Consider the following 20237-nt stretch of genomic DNA (forward strand, 5'->3'; position numbering starts at 1 on the left):
TGATCTTCCTGCCTCCACCTCCAAGAGCTGCATTAGAGATGCACACCCCAATGCCTGCTTTCTGCTGCGTTGGGGATAGAACCCATTGTGTATTCCAGGCAAGCCCGCTAACTGAGCTACATCCCTAGGCAATCCTCTCTCTCTCCTTCCCTCCCTCCCTCCCTCCCTCCCTCTCTCTCTCTTGACAGGCTCTCTCATACTGTAGTCCAGGCTGGCTTCAACTTGGGGCAAGCCTGCCTCAGTCTCCTGAGTCCTGGGGTTGCAGGCCCGAGCCACCACGCCCAGTTGAAGACAGGACGATCTTAGGTGTTTATTCACCTGGCGGCATTCCACGCCTCCGTGGGACACTGTTATTAAGGAGTGTGTTGTGAATGGGGAACATCCCTTCAGGCTCATGTGTGAAATGTTTGATCGCTTGCTTATGGCGCTGCTGTGAGCGTTTCTGGGAACTTTAGGAGGTAGGGCCTACCTGGAGGACGTAGACCACAGTGGGGAGGGGTCTTGTACCTAGTCCCTGCCTTTTCTCAGCTTCCTTTCCACCATCTGATGCCACTGGCAACAAGCTCTGTCCATGAACATGTCTGTTCATGAATAGAGCCAACGACTATGAACGAAAGTCTCGGAAGCCATGAGCCAAAATACACTTCCTTCCTGTCACAACTTCTCTCACAGAATGAGAATGGAATGACTGACTTGTGACACCTTCCTGGGGGGAGGAGGGGATTACTTTACCTTTTCCTTGAGTTACAGGAAGACGCTTCATGGCTCATGTCTGCTGTGAGTAGAGTATTAGGTATGGCGTTGTCTGCTGCATAATTTATACTTCTTAAGCTTGCATACTTTATGTTTAGAAACACATTTGTGTCACGAGGCTTGACTTTTTTAAAATGTTGTCTGTTTTAGGGCTCCATTTATTACAATCAAGAGGGCACCTCTTGGTATGAAGGAGACTGGGTGAAGAACATCAAACAGGGCTGGGGGATACGATGGTAGGTGTGACCACTTCCACATTTGGGCTATGGGTGAAGAAGTGTCTGCGGCTACTTAATGTCCCCTCAGACTAAAGCTAAGGCATAGAAATGAGGGAAAATGTTTTCTGTCCAAGTAGGGTAGAATATTTAAATTACCCCTAGGACTTTACTAGGTCCTTCAGGTTGGCCTTGAACTTGAGATCTCTTGCTTTTGCCTCCCAAGTGCTGGGATTACGGGCATGTCCCTCCATATGTAGAGTCAAATTATTCGTTTTTTGTTGTTCTTTTTTAATATTTTATTTATTTGTAAGCAGAGAGATACAGGCAGAGAGAGAGAGAGAGAATGGGCAAGCCAGGGCTTCTAGCCACTGGAAAGAAACTACAGACACATGTGCCACTTTGTGCATCTGGTTTTCCTTGGGTTCTGGGGAAATGAACCTGGGTCATTAGGCTTTGCAGTCAAGTACAATAACCACTGAACTATCTCTCCAGCCCTGTGTGCTTTTTAAAGACAGGTTTTCAGACTGACCTGGAACTCTCATTCAGGCTAGCTTCAGGCTGTCTTGATCCTCATACCTCAGCTTCCTGAATATTGGGATTATAGGTGTGAGCCACCATGTCCAGCTAGAGTCAAATACTTATTTATTTTACTTTTTACTTTGTTTATTTATTAATTAATTTATTTATTTAAAGCTGGGCATGGTGACATATGCCTTTATTTTTTTTTTAATTTTATTTATTTATTTATTTGAGAGCGACAGACACAGAGAGAAAGACAGGTAGAGGGAGAGAGAGAGAATGGGCGCGCCAGGGCTTCCAGCCTCTGCAAACGAACTCCAGACGCGTGCGCCCCTTGTGCATCTGGCTAACGTGGGACCTGGGGAACCGAGCCTCGAACCGGGGTCCTTAGGCTTCACAGGCAAGCGCTTAACCGCCACGCCATTTCTCCAGCCCTTTTTGTTTATTTATTTATGTCTTTCAAGGTAGGGTCTTACTCTAGCCCTGGCTGACCTGGAATTCACTATGTAGTCTCAGGGTGGTCCAAACTCACAGCGATCTTCCTACCTTGGCCTTCTGAGTGCTGGGATTAAAGGCTTGTGACACCATGCTTAGCAGAGCGAGAATGGGTGCACCAGGGCCTCTAGTTGCTGCAAACAAACTCCAGATGCATATGCTACTTTGCACATCTGGCTTTATGATGGTACTGGTGAATCAAACTCTTAGTTAAGTTTTACAGGCAAGCATCTTGATCGCTAAGCCATTTCTCCAGTCTCAGAGTAAAATATTTGAAAAATATATTTTTTATTTAGGGCTGGAAGGATGGCTTAGTGGTTAAGGTGATTGCCTGTGAAGCCAAAGGACCTCAGTTCGATTCCCCAAGACCCAGTAAGCCAGATGCACAAGGTGGCACATGCATTTGGAGTTTGTTTGCAGTGGCTGAGAGCCCTGGTGCACCCATTCTCTCTCTCTCTCTCAAATCAATAAATAAAAATAAAATATTAGAAAATATTTTATTGATTGATTGATTTGAGAGAGAAAGAGAAACAGAAAGAGACAGAGAGAGAATGAGTGCTCCAGGGCCCCTAGCCACTGTAAACAAACTCTAGACACATGTCCCACCTTGTGCATCTGGCTTTCTTTGCAGGCAAGTGCCTTAACCACTTAGCAATCTCTCCAGCCCCAGGCTCAAATATTTTAAGGGTTAAAATATTAGGACTGGAGCTGAAGAGATGGCTCAGCAGATAAGATATATGTTTGCAAAGCCTAACAACCTGAGTTCAATTCCCCAGTGCCCAGTTAAAGCCAGATACATAAAGTGGCATGTGCATCTGAAGTTCATTTGTAGCAGATAGAGGTCCTGGTGCACCCATTCTTTTTCTGTCTGTCTCTGCTTGCAAATAAATAGATAGATAGATAGGTAGATAGATAGATTTTTAAAAATCTTAGGACTGGGGAGATGGCTCAGTCAGTATATTGCTAAACTTGTATTCTCAGCATGTGCCTGGAATCCCAGTGCTGGGGAGGCAGAGACAGGAGGCGCCCCAGGACTTGCTAGTTAATTTGTCTAGCTGGATCAGTAAGCTGCAGGCTCAGAAAGACCTTGTTTCGAAAAATAAAGTGGAGAGCAATTGAGGAAGACATTCAGTGTGAGTCTCTGGCCTCCACATGCATGTGCACACACCTACACACACATACACAAATACACACACATACAAAAAAATACTGGGTAGAAAAATATTAACTAATTATAATACTATCTAAAAAGTCTAAAAACCTCACTCTTGCCCACTTATTAAATAAGCAGGAAGCGCTGGGCATGGTAGTGCACGCCTTTAACCCCAGCACTCAGGAGGCAGAGGTAGGGGGATCACCGTGAGTTCGAAGCACCCTGACACTCCGTAGTGAATTCCAGGTCAGCCTGGGCTAGAGTGAGACCCTACCTCAAAGAACCAAAAACCAAAAAAAAAAACAAAAAAAAACCAAAAAAAAAAAAAACAAACAAAAAACAGTCTTAAACAAGCAGAAGCTTAATAAAAATGAGTTATTTTTCTTCCTAAACTGAATGTTTTTGCTGACCATTGAGTTTCAACACCAGACTTCTTGGCAGGGTGATCAGGGGACAAGCTGAGAAGTCTTAAGGCAAATGTTGTGTATCTTGGAGGTATTGGATTCTTCCTCATCGGTTTCTTTTGCTCCAGCTACAAATCTGGGAACATATACGAAGGCCAGTGGGAGAACAACGTGCGCCACGGGGAAGGCAGGATGAGGTGGCTGACCACGAACGAGGAATACACCGGTCGCTGGGAGAAAGGGGTCCAGGTGAGCACGGGCGCCCCCCACAGGTCACCGCCGGAGCTGCGTGCTCTGCGCATCTCCCGCACGCCTCCGCCTTGCAAGTGATGCACCACTACGGTTTGGCTAGAAATAAGAATTTAGCAATAACTGAAATAATCATTATCCATTTACACACTTGATGTCCACTGGTTCTGATCTAACTGGGAGGGGTTGGTTTGCTGATCTGTTGTCAGTTGAGCTGAGACCAAGCCAAATCGGTTATGACTCCAAACTCACATGGTTTGACCTCATTTGCTTTGGACTCAGGTAAAAGGAGAAAATACTGTGCGTGTTTCTTTCTTTTTTTTTTTTTCTTCCAAATTTTTGTTTTCTTTTGTTTGTTTGGTTTTTCGAGGTAGGGTCTCACTCTAGCTCAGCTGACCTGGAATTCACTATGGAATCTCAGGACGGCCTTGAACTCACAGCGATCCTCCTACCTCTGCCTCCCAAGTGCTGGGATTAAAGGCATGCGCCACCACGCCCGGCCCAAATTTTTATTAACAATTTCCATAATTATAAAAAATACCCCATGGTAATACTCTCCCTCCCCCCACTTTCCCCTTTGAAACTCCATTCTCCACCATACCCTCTCCCCATCTCAATCAGTTTCTCTTTTAATTTTGATGGCATGACCTTTTCCTCCTCTTATGATGGTCTTGTGCAGGTAGTGTCAGGCACTGTAAGGTCATGGATATCCGGGCCATTTTGTATCTGGAGGAAGCATGTTGTATGGAGTCCTACCCTTCCTTTGGCTATTACATTCTTTCTGCCACCTCTTCTGCATTAGACCCTGAGCCTTGGAAGGTGTGATAGAGATATTTCAGTGCTGAGCACTCCTGTTACTTCTTTCCCTCACCATGATACCTTCTGAGTCATTCCAAGGTCACTTCCATCTGAAAAGAGAAGATTCTCTACCAAAAGTGAGAGTAGCATTAATATAAGGGTATGAACATTAACAGAAGTACTTACTGGGCAGTTTGATAAGCATAGTATATACATTTAGCCAGACAAGAGAAGATGTTACAGCCCTAGGGCTTATGACTATCCCTATTTTAAGTTTTCAGTATCAGGGATGTATTCCCTCCCATGGAGCAGGCCTCCAGTCCAATTAGAGGGCAGTTGGTTTCCCCCATGACACACCTGCCACTATTGCACCCATTGGCTCATCTGGCCTGGCTGGCCAAATATAAGGCTTGCAGTGTCCACTTTTGAGTATCTTCACTGGTGATTTCTCTCTCTCCCATTGAACTGCATGCAGAATGGCTTCTTCCAGCTTTCTGTCAGCTGGTCTACATGGAGGAGGTTATCGGCTCAGTTCCAGCAGGATTTCTCAGTGGCCTTGCAGCCCAAGTATATGGAGTCCTCAGCAATAGGGTCTTACCATCTATTCCTGGTGCCTTGGCAATGGCCTATAATGTTTTGGGGGCATCAGGGACCTCCCTGACCAACAACTCTCTGGAAGGTTTCCCATCCCTGGCACTTTTTCCTTTTCTTTTCTTTGCTTTTTTTGGTTTTCCAAGGTAGGGTCTTACGCTAGCTCAGGCTGACCTGGAGGTCACTATGTAGTCTCAGGGTGGCCTCGAACTACTGTGAGCATTTCTGATGGCGATGTGCTTTCTTCTAAGAACGGCTTTGGAACGCACACGTGGTTTCTGAAGAGAATCCTCAACTCCCAGTACCCCCTAAGAAACGAGTACATAGGGGACTTTGTAGACGGGCAGCGTCACGGGCACGGCAAGTTCTACTACGCCAGCGGAGCGATGTATGAGGGAGAATGGGCTTCCAACAAGAAACACGGCAGGGTGAGCACGGACCCACCGAGACGACATCTGAGCAGTTATGTCGAACAGTTGCGATACAGTAAAAGATGTGTATCTAATAGATTGCATTGTTCATTTTGCATAGATGATTTGCCATTTTGTTAAGGTGCCTGCATGGATTTTAATTTTTTACTTTCAACATCTTGTTTCTTAGCTGTTTCGAAGTTATTAGTTTTTATTTTGTGCATGGTGTACACCTTTTTCCAAGGTAGGGTCTTACTCTAGCTCAGGCTGACCTGAGATTCACTATGTAGTCTCAGGGTGGCCTCAAACTCATGGTGATCCTCCTACCTCTGCCTCCCGAGTGCTGGGATTAAAGGCGTGCGCCACCACGCCCGGCAAAGGTAGCGCATGGGTGTGTATAAGTGATTGCGGGCCTTCATGTTTGGCTGCAAGTAACAGGCAAAGTAGCTTAACCGTTTGTACAAAAGCGTGGTGTGGGTTTTGGGGCTTGTTTGACTCCTTTCCCATTATACCCATGCTCTCTCTCACCATGACAGCCTGACAGCTTCACCCTTGTGCGGCTAGGCCCATCATGTGACCTGGAGGTATTAAAGTTAGGGAGAGATTGTTGAGTAGCTACAGAGAGAAGAAAAAAGATTTAGGGATGCTAGGCGCGGTGGCACACACCTTGAATCCCAAGCACTCGGGAGGCAGAGGTAGGAGGATCACCATGAGTTCGTGAGTTCCAGGCCACCCTGAGTAGACACAGTGAATCCCAGGTCAGCTTGAGCTAGAGAGACCCTGTCTCAAAAAACAAGCAAAATGAAAAAAAAAAAAAAAAAAAAAAAGAGGAAGAAGAGTTGGGGAGAAGACAAGAGGAAGAGGGGGAGATTGTTCACAGTGATATGAAACTCCAGGGCCTGATTCTCTGTGCACTTACTACCTAGCTTCCATACAAAAAGCTCCAAATTCTGATGCTTCTCTGAGAACACCATTCCTAAACTGAAAAGCACTGTTTCCCTACTTGCAGGGCCGATTAACTTTCAAGAATGGGCAAGTGTATGAAGGTCTGTTTTCCAATGACTACCCAGTTCAGCTTCAAGACCCTGAAACTGACCAGGCGCCAGACGCCTCCCAACAGGTCCGGGCGCCATCTGTCTCCCAGCAGAGTGGGCCTTCAGATGCTGCCCAAAAGAGCCGGCCACCATCTGTCTCCCAAAAGGGCAGGCTGTCATCTGCCTCCCAGAAGAGCAAGATTTCAGACAGCTCCCAGCCGGGCAGGCAGTTGGGATCGTCTCTTAGTGCAGGTACGGAGCACTGACCTGCCCCAAAACAGTGTCATCCACTTTGATCCTCGTCGTCCGCTGTACTTGCTGTACCACAGAAGCACACGCCCCGGCCTTTTTCTTGTTAATTTGAGATAGGGCCTAGTTCCCTAGGCTGGTCTTCAACTCACTCTGCAGCACAACGGGCCTTGGGATCCCAATCATCTTGCCTTAGCCCCAGAACAGCTGGTATTAAGGTCTTATCAGACCTGCTTGTTGAATATCCTTCTATCACATTGTGGTAGAAAATCATTCTAACATGACAGGAAAAAAAAAAAAATGGTGCTGCTTTTCACAACCATCCCGTATTTGCTTCCTTTGCTAGAGATTCTCCGCAGGCTCAACGGCAGCGAAAATCACTCTGTGTTAGGATCAAGCATCGAGCTGGATATAACCTTGCTGTTGAACAGGTACCCTAAGGAGACCCAAGCAGAAGAAAAGAAGCAAGTAAAAACCTTTATTTTCTTTAAAAAAATATTTTATTTTTATTTATTTATTTGATAGAGAAAGGGAGAGAGAGAGAGAATGAATGGGCGTGCCAGGGCCTCCAGCCATTGCAAATGAACTCCAGACGTGTGTGCGCCCCTGTGGATCTGACTAACGTGGGTCCTGGGGAACCGAACCTGGGTCATTTGGCTTTGCAGGCAAATGCCTTAACCGTTAAGCCATCCCTCCAGCTCAAAACCTTTATTATTTATTTATTTATTCATTTATTTTATTTGCATGTACATGTGTGTATGTGTGTGTGTGTGTGCACGTGTGCATGTGCATGCAAACAAACATCAGATGTTTAGACCACTTTTGTGCATCTGGCTCTGGGTACTGGATAATTGAACCCAGGCCAGCAGACATTGCAAGCAAGCCCTTTTAACCACTGAGCCATCTTCCCAGCCTTTTTTGTTTTGTTTTGTTTTTCAAGGTAGGGTCTGGCTCTAGCCCAAGCTGACCTGAAATTCACTATGTAGTCTCAGGCTGGTTTCAAACTCATGGCAATCCTCCTACCTCTGCCTCCCAAGTGCTAGGATTAAAGGTGTGTACCACCACACCTGGCTCTTTTTATAATTTCAAAAAAAATTTTTTTTATTTGAGACAGAAAAGGAGAAAGAAAGAAGCAAAGAATGGGCATGCCAGGGCCTCCAGCCCCTGCAAATGAACTCCAGATATATGTGCCCCATTGTGTATCTGGCTTATGTGAGTCCTGGGAAGTTGAACATGGGTCCTTTGGCTTTGCAGGCAAGCACCTTAACCACTAAGCCATTTCTCCAGCTCTCTTCTTCTTCTTTTTTTTTTTTTTTTTGTTCTTGGTTTTTCAAGGTAGGGTCTTACTCTGGTCCAGGCTGACCTGGAATTAAATATGTACTCTCAGGGTGGCCTCAAACTCATGGCAATCCTCCTACCTCTGCCTCCCGAGTGCTGGGATTAAAGGTGTGTGCCACCATGCCTGGCCTATTTTAACCTTTTTTGAGCACTCTAGCCCAGGCTGACCTAGAATTCACGCTGTAGTCCAGGTGGTCTTGAACTCCTGGTGATCTCCTACCTCTGCCTTCCGAGTGCTGAGATTAAAGGTGTGCGCCACCATGACTGGCTATTCTTTTTTTATTTTTTAAGATGCCTTATGATCAGACACCAGAAATAAGCAAAACTGGGCTGGGGATAGCTCAGCAGTAGAATGCTTGCCTAGCATATATGAAGCCCTGGGTATAATCCCTGGAATTGCAAGATAAACCAAAAGAACAAAGTAGTGTTGGAGAGATGGCCTGGTAGTTAAGTGTGCTTCCTGAGCAAGCATGAGGGCATGGCTCTGCATACCTGTAACCCCAGCCCCTCAGAGGAGCAGAGACCTGAAATCATCAGAACCTTCCCCAGCTCTGGAATTAGTAAAAAAGAGACTCGCAGGCTGGAGAGATGGCTTAGCGGTTAAGGCACTTGCCTGCAAAGCCTAAGGACCCAGGTTCAATTCCCCAGGACCCACATAAGCCAGATGCACAAGGTGGTGCATGAGTCTGGGGTTCATTTGCAATGGCTGGAGGTCTTGGCTTGCCCATTCTCTCTCTCTCTCTCTCTTTCTCTCTCTCTCTGTGTCTCTTTTTCTCTCTGCTTCAAATAAATAAATACAATATTTTAAGAAACTTGCTCAAAAAAGAACTGGGTGGCAGAGTAATGGAGTGGAACACCCAATGTTCCACTCCAGCTCCCACAGGTGAGCCACCCCTGACACAAGGGCATATACATATGCATCTACCACACATTCCACACTTCACCCACACAAACTGCATCACACATACCTATACACAGAGAAGCAAAAAACAAGAGCCGGGCGTGGTGGCGCACGCCTTTAATCCCAGCACTTGGGAGGCAGAGGTAGGAGGATCGCTGTGAGTTTGAGGACAGCCTGGGACTATAGAATGAGTGCTAGGTCAGCTGGGGCTAGAGTGAGACCCTACCTCAAAAAAAAAAAAAAAAATGGGGAGGGAAGATTGCTCAATGGGTAAGGTGCCACTGTGTGTTTGCTATGTTCTGGTTATCAGGATAAAGAGTATCTTTTTATTCCTAATTTGCTAGGGGTATTCATCATGAATGAATGCTAATTTCTTTGTTTGTTTGTTTGTTTTTTGAGGTAGGGTCTCACTCTAGCCCAGGCTGACCTAGAACTCACTATGTAGTCTCAGGGTGGCCTCGAACTCACAGTGATCCACCTACCTCTGCCTCCTGAGTGCTGGGATTAAAGGCGTGCGCCACCTCACCCAGCGGTGAATGCTAAATTTGTTCAGATACATCATGGAGTATGCTCATGTGAGTTTTTCTTTTTAATCGAACAATATGGTGAATTACTCTGATTTTTTCAAGTTTCAAAATCAGCCTTGCAGTTGGGTGTGGTGGCTCTCACCTGAAATCCCAGCACTGGGAAGATGGAGGCATGAGGGTGATTGTGAGCTCGAGGCCAGTCTGGGCTATGTAATGAGATTTAAAAAAAAAAACTTTGGGCGGGGGGGGGGAGTAAGAATGGGAGATGGCTCAGTGGTTAAAGGTGCTTGCTTGCAATGTCTGCTAGCCCAGGTTCGATTTCCCAAATGCACAAAGTGGTGCATGATTCTGGAGTTTGTTTGCAGCACACACACACACATGCATACACACATGCATACACACACACACACAGGTGCAAATAAATGATTTTTAAAATGTATTTGAAAGCCAGGTGTGGTGGTGCATGCCTTTAATCCCAGCACTCGGGAGGCAGAAGTAGGAGGATCACTGTAAGTTTGAGGCCACCCTGAGACTACATAGTGAATTCCAGGTCAGCCTGGGCTAGTGTGGGACCCTATCTGGGGGGAAAAAAGTATTTGAGAGAGAGAGTGAGAGGCAGATTAGAGAGAAAATGGGCATACCAGGGCTTTCAACTGCTACAAACGAACTCCAGATGCATGTGTCACCTGGCACGTCCTTAATGGGTCCTGGGGAATCAATCCTGGTACTTTGGCTTTGCGGGCAAATAATTGCCTTAACCACTAAGGCATCTCTTCAGCCCCAAACAAAAATTAAGAAAAAATATTTTTCTAAGGGTCTCACTCTAGTCCAGGCTGACCTGGAATTCACTATGTAGTCTCAGGGTGGCCTCGAACTCACTGTGATCTTCCTACCTCTGCCTCCAGAGTGCTGGGATTAAAGGCATGTGCTTCAATGCCCAGCTCCAAATAACAATTTTGGAAAAGAGCCGTGAGTTCCAGGCCACCCAAGACTACATAGTGAATTCCAGGTCAGCCTGGGCCAGAGTGAGACACTACCTCAAAAAAAAAAAAAAAAAAAAAAAATTTTTTTGAAAAGAAAAAAAATAATTCAATCAATCTTGCATTATCAGGATAAACTCCCTCTGGTATTGTCACAATTATTTATTTATTTATTTTACATTTTTGTTTGTTTGTTTGTTTGCTTTTTCAAGGTAGGGTCTCACTCTAGCTCAGGCTGACCTGGAAATCACTCTGTAGTTTCAGGGTGGCCTCGAACTCACGGTGATCCTCCTACCTCTGCCTCCTAAATGCTGGGATTAAAGGTGTGCGCCATCATGCCTGGTCCAAATTTTTTTATATACATCAAATTCAGTTTCTTTTGTCGAGGCATGTTGCATCTGTGATCATGAGAGAGTGATCTGTAGACAACAAAATTTTATTGCTGCCTGGGAGACAAAAGACTGTCACATAGCAGTTTGAAAGGAACTCCAAGCCGGGCATGGTGGCGCATGCCATTAATCCCAGCACTCCGGAGGCAGAGGTAGGAGGATCACTGTGAGTTCGAGGCCACCCTGAGACTACACAGTGAATTCCAGGTCAGCCTAAGCTAGAGTGAAACCCTACCTTGGAAAACCAAAAAGAAAAAAAGAAGAAAGGAACTTCATTTTCTAGAGGATACCAAATTTCACTTCTGTTAGAAACTACATTTTACTGGCGGGGTGTGTTCAAGCAAAACAAAACACGTGCTGACTTGCACGAGGTCTGCTGTGACTGTTTTCATGTAGACTAGAAATCGGGCGCCGCGTTTTTCAGCTCTGTCCTCCTGAGGACAAGCGAGGGTCCATCTGCTCGCGTTTCAGGTAGAATACGCCGTTCTCAGGAACATCACAGAGCTTAGAAGAATCTACGGCTTCTACAGCAGCCTAGGGTGTGATCATTCCCTGGACAACACCTTCCTGATGACAAAGCTGCACTTCTGGAGATTTCTAAAGGACTGCAAGTTTCATCGTGATAAGATAATGCTTGCAGATATGGACAGAGTCTTAAGTGGTGGGTAGTCCACGGCCTCCACTTCTGGTTTTTTTCAAGGGATGATTTGCCACACGGTCACCTGGAAGTGAGCCAACAAAGCTGAGATAGAGGGAAGGCAAAGGTGGGAAGAGGGGGCTTCCAGAAGCCAATGCCTGGCCTGCTTACGGTGTACCTGCGGAGACCGTCTCTGGTGGTAACAGAAGTAATCTCAGACCACCTAAGCATGGTGTGACCTCCGTCCCCTGCCTGTCCTTGTGACAGGAGCTTTCCTGGCACACAGCCAGGCACATTGGCTTGCTGCTGTGCCTGCTTTTGCCCTCTACCACAGAGCTCAGGACTTAGGACGCACAGGGTGAGCCACAATGCCTCGTGTATTTACTGCTAAGCCCTTAGAAAACTGATGGCCACCTGATCTATAATCTGTTAGGTCAGAAGCAAGAGGACCAGGAAGGGCTTAGGAGGATCTAGGTTTTGGGTCCTCTTGGAGTTGGTCTGGATTTCACGTTAGAAGGTTAATGCAATGAGATGAAGCACCTCAAGGTTTGACTCCTTTCAGCTGGATACTGGGAGGAAGAGCTATAGAAGGTTCATTCTCTACTTGAAAATGAAATGTTAGAGAAAAATGCTCATTTACTTCAAACTTAAGTATCCGAAACATACTGAATATCCATTCTGAATAGGAGCCAGGCCTGACAGTGCATGCCCGAAGTCCCAGCGCTTAGAGGGTCAAAGCGGGAGAATTTTCTACCTCCAGGCCAGTTTTGGTTACAAAGCAAAATGCTGTCTTCAAACCCCAGGAAAAAATTCATTTAGAATTAACAGTAGCAATCAAACTGTGGCCCAGACAACCCTGAAAGGCCTGGGGGCAAGGCGTCTTATCAATAAATGTCTCATAAAGTCACCAGAATTCTTCTGTGGCAGTTAACTTCCTCTCTGATTTCCATACTTCAGCCAATAATGACATACCAGTGGAAGAAATTCATTCTCCATTTAGAACCATACTTCTGAGAACATTCTTGAGTTACCTACTGCATCTGGCTTACCACATTCACCACAAAGAATTCCAGTAAGCACCACTTGTGTATCGTTGGGGGGCGGGGGGAAGGCAGGGGCAAGAACTCACCTATGCTGAAGTTGCAGGTCCTTTTATTTTATTTATTTATTTTTATTTTGAGGTAGGGTTTCATTCTAGTCCAGGCTGACCTGGAATTCACTGTGTAGTCTCAGGCTTGCCTCGAACTCATGGTGATCCTCCTACCTCTGCCTCCCGAATACTGGGATTAAAGGCGTGCACCACCATGCCCAGCGCTTTTGTTTGACCTAGAGCCCATGGCGAGCCTCCTACTTCAGCCTGGGGTTAAAGGCATGCAGCACAGGCCTGGCTAGCAGTGTCCTCATCAGCAGTGATCACTGTCATTTTTTATTTTTATTTTATTTATTTTTTTATCTTTTCACAATTTTTATTAACATTTTCCATGATTATAAAATATATCCGAAATCCGGGCATGGTGGTGCACGCCTTTCATCTCAGCACTCGGGAAGCAAAGGTAGGAGGATTGTCGTGAGTTTGAGGCCACCCTGAGACTCCGTAGTGAATTCCAGGTCAGCCTGGACCAGAGTGAGACCCTACCTCGAAAAACCAAAAAAAAAAAAAAAAAAAAAAAAAAAAATCCCATGGTAATAACCCCCCCCCCCGCACTTTCCCCTTTGAAATTCCATTCTCCATCATATTACCGATCACTGTCATTTTTATGTCCCCTTGAAAAGAAGGGCTGTAGGAGCCGGGTAGAGGTAAGAGGATCACTGTGAGTTCAAAGCCACCCTGAGAATTCCAGGTCAGCCTGGCCCGAGTGAGACCCTACCTTGAAAAACCAAAAAAAAAAAAAAAAATAATAATAATAATAAAAGAAAGAAAAAGGGGGCTGGAGAGATGGCTTAGCGGTTAAGCGCTTGCCTGTGAAGCCTAAGGACCCTGGTTCGAGGCTTGGTTCCCCAGGTCCCACGTTAGCCAGATGCACAAGGGGGCGCACGTGTCTGGAGTTCGTTTGCAGAGGCTGGAAGCCCTGGCTCGCCCATTCTCTCTCTCTCTCTCTCTATCTGTCTTTCTCTCTGTGTCTGTTGCTCTCAAATAAATAAAAAAAAATTAAAAAAAAAAAAGAAAGAAAAAGGAAGGAAGGAAGGGCTGTAGACAAGGCAGATCTTCTCAAATTTTAGCCACAAAGCCATGAGACATTGATTACCCTCCGTATCTTCTGAGTTGCCTGATTCTTGCTAAAAGCCATTCCCTGCCTTTCTCAGAGAAAAAGTGACATCTTCATTTGTTTATTTGTTTTAAGGGTTAGGGATGTAGCTTAGTTGGTGTAGTAACACCTCGCATGTACAAAGCTCCAGGTTCCATCCCTAGCAATGCAGAAACCAGGATGTGGTAGACCATGCCTCCAATCCTAACACTCAGGAGGAGGGAGGAGGAGGATCCAAAGTTTAAGATCATCTCAGCTACATAGATGGGTTCAAGGCCAGCCTGGGCTGAATGAAACCCTGCCTCAAAAACAAACAACAACAAAAGTAAAAGGCTGGAGAGATGGCTTAGTGGTTAAGGCATTTGCCTGCAAAGCTGAAGGACCCAGGTTCTATTTCCTGGGACCCACATAAAGCCAGAAATGCAAGGAGTTCGTCTGGAGTGGCTGGAGGCCCTGGTGCACCATTCCTTCTCTCTCTCTTTCTCTCTCTCTGCCTCTTTCTCTCTCAAATAAGTAAATAAAAATAATTTAAAAAAATTTAAAAAGTAAGGTTGGAGAGATGGATCAGCTGTTAATGGCTCTTTATTTAAAAGAAATTTCAGGGGGGGGGGGACAGGAGAGATGGCTTAGTAGTTAAGGTATTTGCCTACAAAGCCAGAGGATCGTGGTTCAATTCTCCAGGACCCACATAAGGCAGATGCACAAGGGGGTGCATGCATGTGGAGTTCGTTTGCAGTGGCTGGAGGCCCTGGGTCACCCATTCTTTCTCTCTCACTCTCTACCTCTTTCTCTCTCTCAAATAAGTAAATAAATAAATAAATAAATAAATGATATAAGCCGGACGTGGTGGCACACGCCTTTAATCCCAGCATTCAGAAGCAGAGGTAGGAGGATTGCCATGAGTTCAAGGCCACCCTGAGACTCCATAGTGAATTCCAGGTCAGCCTGGGCTTGAAACCCCCCCCAAAATTAATATATCATTTATTTTTAAAATTTTTTAAAATTTTTATTTATTTATTTATTTGAGAGCGACAGACACAGAGGGAAAGACAGATAGAGGGAGAGAGAGAGAATGGGCGCACCAGGGCTTCCAGCCTCTGCAAACGAACTCCAGACGCGTGCGCCCCCTTGTGCATCTGGCTAACGTGGGACCTGGGAAACCGAGCCTCGAACTGGGGTCCTTAGGCTTCACAGGCAAGCGCTTAACCGCTACGCCATCTCTCCAGCCCAACTTCTTTATTTTTTTGGTTTTTTGAGGTAGGGTCTCACTCTAGCCCAGGCTGACCTGGAATTCACTATATAATCCAGGTGGCCTTGAATTCATGGCAATCCTCTTACCTCTGCCTCTCGAGTGCTGGGATTAAAGGCATGTGCCACTATACCCAGCTTTAAAATATTTTATTTTTGTTTATTTATTTGAAAGAGAGAGAGAGAGAGAGACAGACAGACAGAGAGAATGGGCATACCAGGAACTCTAGCCACTGCAAATGAATTCCAGATGCATGTGACACCTTATGCATCTGGCTTTATGTAGGTCCTAGGGAATAGCAACTGGGTCCTTTGGTTTTGTAGTCAAGTGCCTTAACCACTAAGCCATCTCTCCAACCCAAAGGCACTTTCTTGTAAAGCCTATCTGGGTTGGATTCCCCAGTACCCATGTAAAGCCAGATGCACAGGTAGTGTATGTGTCTGGAGTTTGTTTGCAGTGGTTAGAATCCCTGGTGTGCCTATTCTGTCTCTTTCTCTCTGCTTGCAAATAAATATATATTTAAAAAAAAATACTAATAGCAATTGATTCTGAAAATCTAGAATAGAGTGTGGACATAAAAGGTATTTTGGGGGCTGGAGAGATGGCTCAGCAGTTAAGGCACTTGCCTGCAAAGCCCAAAGACCCAGGTTTAACTTTTCAGGTCCTACATAAGCCAGACGCAAGGTGATGTAAGTGTGCCAGGTCACACATGCCCACTAGGTGGCGCATGCACCTGGAGTTCGATTGCAGTGACAACGAGCGCTGTCATGCCAACTCTCACTCTCACATTAACAAAAAGGCCAGTCTGTTGGGCTTGTCTCAAAAAAAATATTTTGGGGGGCTGGAGAGTTGGTTAATGGTTAAAGGTCTTCGTTTACAAAGCTTGATGGCCTGAATTCAAATCTCTAATGCCTACATAAAGCCAGATGCACAATGTGGCACATGCATCTGGAGTTTGTAGTGGCAGGAGGCCCTGCATGCCTATTCTTTCTCCCTTTCCCTCTCTCTGCTTGTAAATTAATAAATGTAAAAAAAATGTTTTTGAGAGAGAGAGTGGGGGGAGGGGGAATGGGCATGCCAGGGCCACTTACTGCTGCAAATGAACTCCAGACTCTGGAGTTCTGGTGTTACACGGGGTGGTGGTTTGATTCAGGCGTCCTCCACAAACTTAGGTGTTCTGGATGCTAGTTTCCCCAGCTGATGGCAACTGGAAACTAATGCTTCCTGGAGGCAGTGTATGTTGGCCAGGGGGTGATGTCCACCCTCTGCTCATGCCATCGTTTCCCTCTGCCATCATGGAGTTTCCCCTCAAGCCAAAATAAATCTCTTTTTCCCACAAGCTGCTGTTGGTCAGGTGATTTCTACCAGCAAAGCGAACCTGACTGCAACATGTGGTTTACTGGGGAATTGAACCCACACCAGCAGGCTTTGCAGGCAAGCACCTTTAACCACTCAGCCATCAGCAGCCCTGAGTGTTGACATCTTACTAATCATGGTCTAGTCATCAAACTTAAGGAATTAATATTGTAATAATATCATTAAACTATAGGCCACATGGAGTTCTTTTTCTTCTTTGGGCTTACACTCGGGTCCTTACGCATGCATGGTACACCCCCAGCCGGGAATTCCCAGCTTTCCACTGTTCCTTTTCTTCTTCTTCTTTTTTAAAATTTTACTTTCATTTATTTATTTATTAGAGAGAGGGATAGAGAGAATGAGAATGGGCATGCCAGGGCCTCCAGCCATTGCAAATGAGCTCCAGACACGTGCGCCACCATGTGCATCTGGCTTACGTGGGACCTGGAGAATCAAACTGGAGTCCTTAGGCTTCACAGGCAAGCAGTTTAACTGCTAAGCCATCTCTCCAGCCCCGCCGTTCCTTTTCTGTTCCCATTTTGCTGCCATGTCTTCTCGGACTCCTCAATCTGTGACCATTGCTCAGCCTTGCTCCTTCACACCCTCCCCATCAGAACAGACACTGCTTGGCTGTCCTGTAAACAGCGCCATGGTTTTGGTTTGCACTGTGATGTTCCCTCAGGATTTCGGGGACTGCGGTGGTGGTCTGTCGTGCATCAGCAAGACGCGACATCCGCAAGGCTTATCACTAGTGATGGTAATCTTGTTCACAGATTCAAGTGCTGTCGGGGAGGTTTTTCTAACGCAAATTAGCACAGTACGATAGCTGTCAAGGCTAGCCCACACTTGAAATGAGGCGCAGTCATGGTCTCTTTTTAATCACAGAAATCAAAGCCCATCGCTCTTCTTGTGTTTTACAAAACTGATGACCGAGAACATCCATCCCAATGCCTGCCAGGTCAAAGGTAAAGAGAAAAATAATACAATTGTCTTTGCTGTTGTGCTTTCAAAATTTTCATTCTGTCATTTTCTTGAGTGCCTCATTCATAGGTAACTTATTCAAGGAGCAACAGCGAACACTCTACTCGATGAATTACATTGATAAGTGCTGGGAGATTTACACGGCTTACTGCAGGCCAAACGCAGGCCCGCCCCATGAGCTGACGATGAAGATGAGATACTTCCTCTGGATGCTGGCGGTGAGCCAAGTGACACTGGCCATGTGTTTAAAGACATTTGGGTTCCTTTTATTTGAGAACAACAGCCAGAAAGAGAGAGAGAGAGAGAATGGGCGCACCAGGGCCTCCAGCCATTGCAAACAAACTCCAGATACATGCGCTTACCTTGTGCATCTGGCTAACGCGGGTCCTGGGGAATCCAGCCTCGAACCGGGGTCCTTAGGCTTCACAGGCAAGCGCTCAATCACTAAGCCGTCTCTCCAGCCCAACATTTGGGTTTTAACTAGAGAAAGGCAGGATATTCTAGGCACTTGTTCTTCACTGAGTCTCCTGGGACAGCATGCAGCTGGGGAACAGAGACGACTTCCTGGTGTGCTCACAGAACAGGAGAAAAGATGCTTAAGCCCTGCACTGTCTTATTTATGCAGATGTGGCCGTTGAAAGGAAGATGGAGGGTAAATGACAGTTTTAGAAACTCTTGCTACTCAAGGCTAGAGATGTAGCTTAGTGGTAGAGTACTTGCTAGCATGTATTAAGGTCCCAAGTTTAAGGCCCCGGTTCAATTCCAAACACTGCCCAAAAAAAAAAAAAAAAAAAAAAATTACTGTCCACCAGAACAGTTTTTTTTTGTTTTGTTTTGTTTTTTAGTAGTTAGGGCCTCTTTTCTCTTTCTTTTTTTTTTTTTAAATCTTATTTTATTTTGGGCTGGAGAGATGGCTTAGCGGTTAAGCGCTTGCCTGTGAAGCCTAAGGACCCCGGTTCGAGGCTCGGTTCCCCAGGTCCCACGTTAGCCAGATGTACAAGAGGGCGCACGCGTCTGGAGTTCGTTTGCAGAGGCTGGAAGCCCTGGCGTGCCCATTCTCTCTCTCTCTCCCTCTATCTGTCTTTCTCTCTGTCTGTCGCTCTCAAATAAATAAATAAAATTTTAAAAAATCTTATTTTATTTTTTTCTCAATTTTAAAAACATTTTCCATGATTATAAAAAATATCCCATGGTAATTCCCTCTTTCTCCCCTTTTCCCCTTTGAAATTCCATTCTCCATCATATCCCCTCCCCATCTCAGTAAGTATTTTATTTTGATGTCGTGATCTTTCCCTCCTCTTATGAAGGTCTTGTGTAGGTAATGTTAGGCACTGTGAGGTCATGGATATCTAGGCCATTTTATGTCTGGAGGGAGCACGTTGTAAGGAGTCCTGCCCTTCCTTTGGCTCTTACATTCTTTCTGTCACCTTTTCTGCAATAGACCCTGAGCCTTGGAAGGTGTGATAGAGATATTGCAGTGCTGAGCACTCCTGTCACTTTTTGGTGGGGGGGTTGGGGAGGGTATTGAGGTAGGGTTTCACTATGGCCCATGATGCCTTCTGAGTTATCCAAGGTCACTGCCATCTGGAAAGAGAAGATTCTCTACCAAAAATGAAAGTAGCCAGGAGGCAGAGGTAGGAGGATCCCCGTGAGTTCAAGGCCAGCCTGAGACTCATAGTGAATTCCAGGTCAGCCTGGGCTAGAGTGAGACCCTACCTCGCAAAAAAAAAAAAAAAGAAAAAAAAGAAAGTAGTGTTAATATAAGGGTGTGAACATTAAGAGAAGTGCTTACTGGGCAGTTTAATAAACATAGTATAAACATTTAGCCAGACAGCAGCAGACGTTACACCCCTAGGGCTCATGACTATCCCTGTTTTAAGTTTTTAGTATCAGGCATGTATTCCTTCCCATGGAGCAGGCCTCCAGTCCAATTAGAGGGCAGTTGGTTTCCACCATGACAAATGTGCCACTATTGCACCCATTGGCTCATTTGGCCTGGCTGGCCAAATGTAAGGCTTGCAGTGTCCACTGTTGAGTATCTTCACTGGCTATTTCTCTTTCTCCCATTGAACTGCATGCAGAATGGCTTCTTCCGGCTCTCTGTCAGCTGGTCTACATGGAGGAGGTGATCAGCTCAGTTCCATCAAGATTTCTCAGTGGCCTTGAAGCCCAAGTAGCCCACAGTATTCTAAGTTCATACTTGTGATATATAAATAATGAAATTGAATCAAATAATAATAGAGTGCTTCAGAATTTTTTTTTTTGTTTGTTTTTTTGACGTAGGGTCTCACTCTAGCCCAGGCTGACCTGGAATTCACTATGTAGTCTCAGGGTGGCCTTGAACTCACGGCGATCCTCCTACCTCTGCTTCCCGAGTGCTGGGATTAAAGGCGTGCGCCACCATGCCTGGCTCAGAAATATTTCTAACACAATAGTATATTTCTAACACAATAGTATATACCTATACATATATGTAGGTATATACATATATGTATATGAAAACATAATAATCAAGTGTCTAAGTATAGGGAAATATCTTTTTTTCTTTTTTCAAGGTAGGGTCTCACTCTAACCCAGGCTGACCTGGAACTCACTTGTGTAGCCCAGACGCAAGGGACACAAATGCTGCAATTATAGGTATGTGCCACCATACCTGGCTTTTAAACTGTTTAGAAAAAATTTAAATTATTTAATTTATTTATTTGAGAGAGAGAAGAGGCAGATAGAGAGAATGGGCCCGCCAGGGCCTCCAGCCACTTG

At 45.5% G+C, this 20237-nt stretch overlaps 1 protein-coding gene across 1 annotated transcript in view; it reads left to right on the forward strand.

Moving 5' to 3' along the window:
- The window catches only part of Rsph10b (radial spoke head 10 homolog B), a 56461-nt gene that overhangs the window by 16124 nt on the left and 20100 nt on the right, over nucleotides 1–20237 (forward strand). Inside the window, exons 6-14 of the mRNA XM_045144326.1 lie at nucleotides 904–989; nucleotides 3671–3791; nucleotides 5432–5608; nucleotides 6600–6876; nucleotides 7220–7341; nucleotides 11480–11669; nucleotides 12603–12717; nucleotides 17382–17461; nucleotides 17547–17695. Coding sequence (XP_045000261.1) covers nucleotides 904–989; nucleotides 3671–3791; nucleotides 5432–5608; nucleotides 6600–6876; nucleotides 7220–7341; nucleotides 11480–11669; nucleotides 12603–12717; nucleotides 17382–17461; nucleotides 17547–17695 — 1317 coding nt within the window. The remainder of the gene's footprint in view (nucleotides 1–903; nucleotides 990–3670; nucleotides 3792–5431; nucleotides 5609–6599; nucleotides 6877–7219; nucleotides 7342–11479; nucleotides 11670–12602; nucleotides 12718–17381; nucleotides 17462–17546; nucleotides 17696–20237) is intronic.

Source organism: Jaculus jaculus, chromosome 2, assembly GCF_020740685.1.
Source record: "Jaculus jaculus isolate mJacJac1 chromosome 2, mJacJac1.mat.Y.cur, whole genome shotgun sequence".
Classification (NCBI taxonomy): domain Eukaryota; kingdom Metazoa; phylum Chordata; class Mammalia; order Rodentia; family Dipodidae; genus Jaculus; species Jaculus jaculus.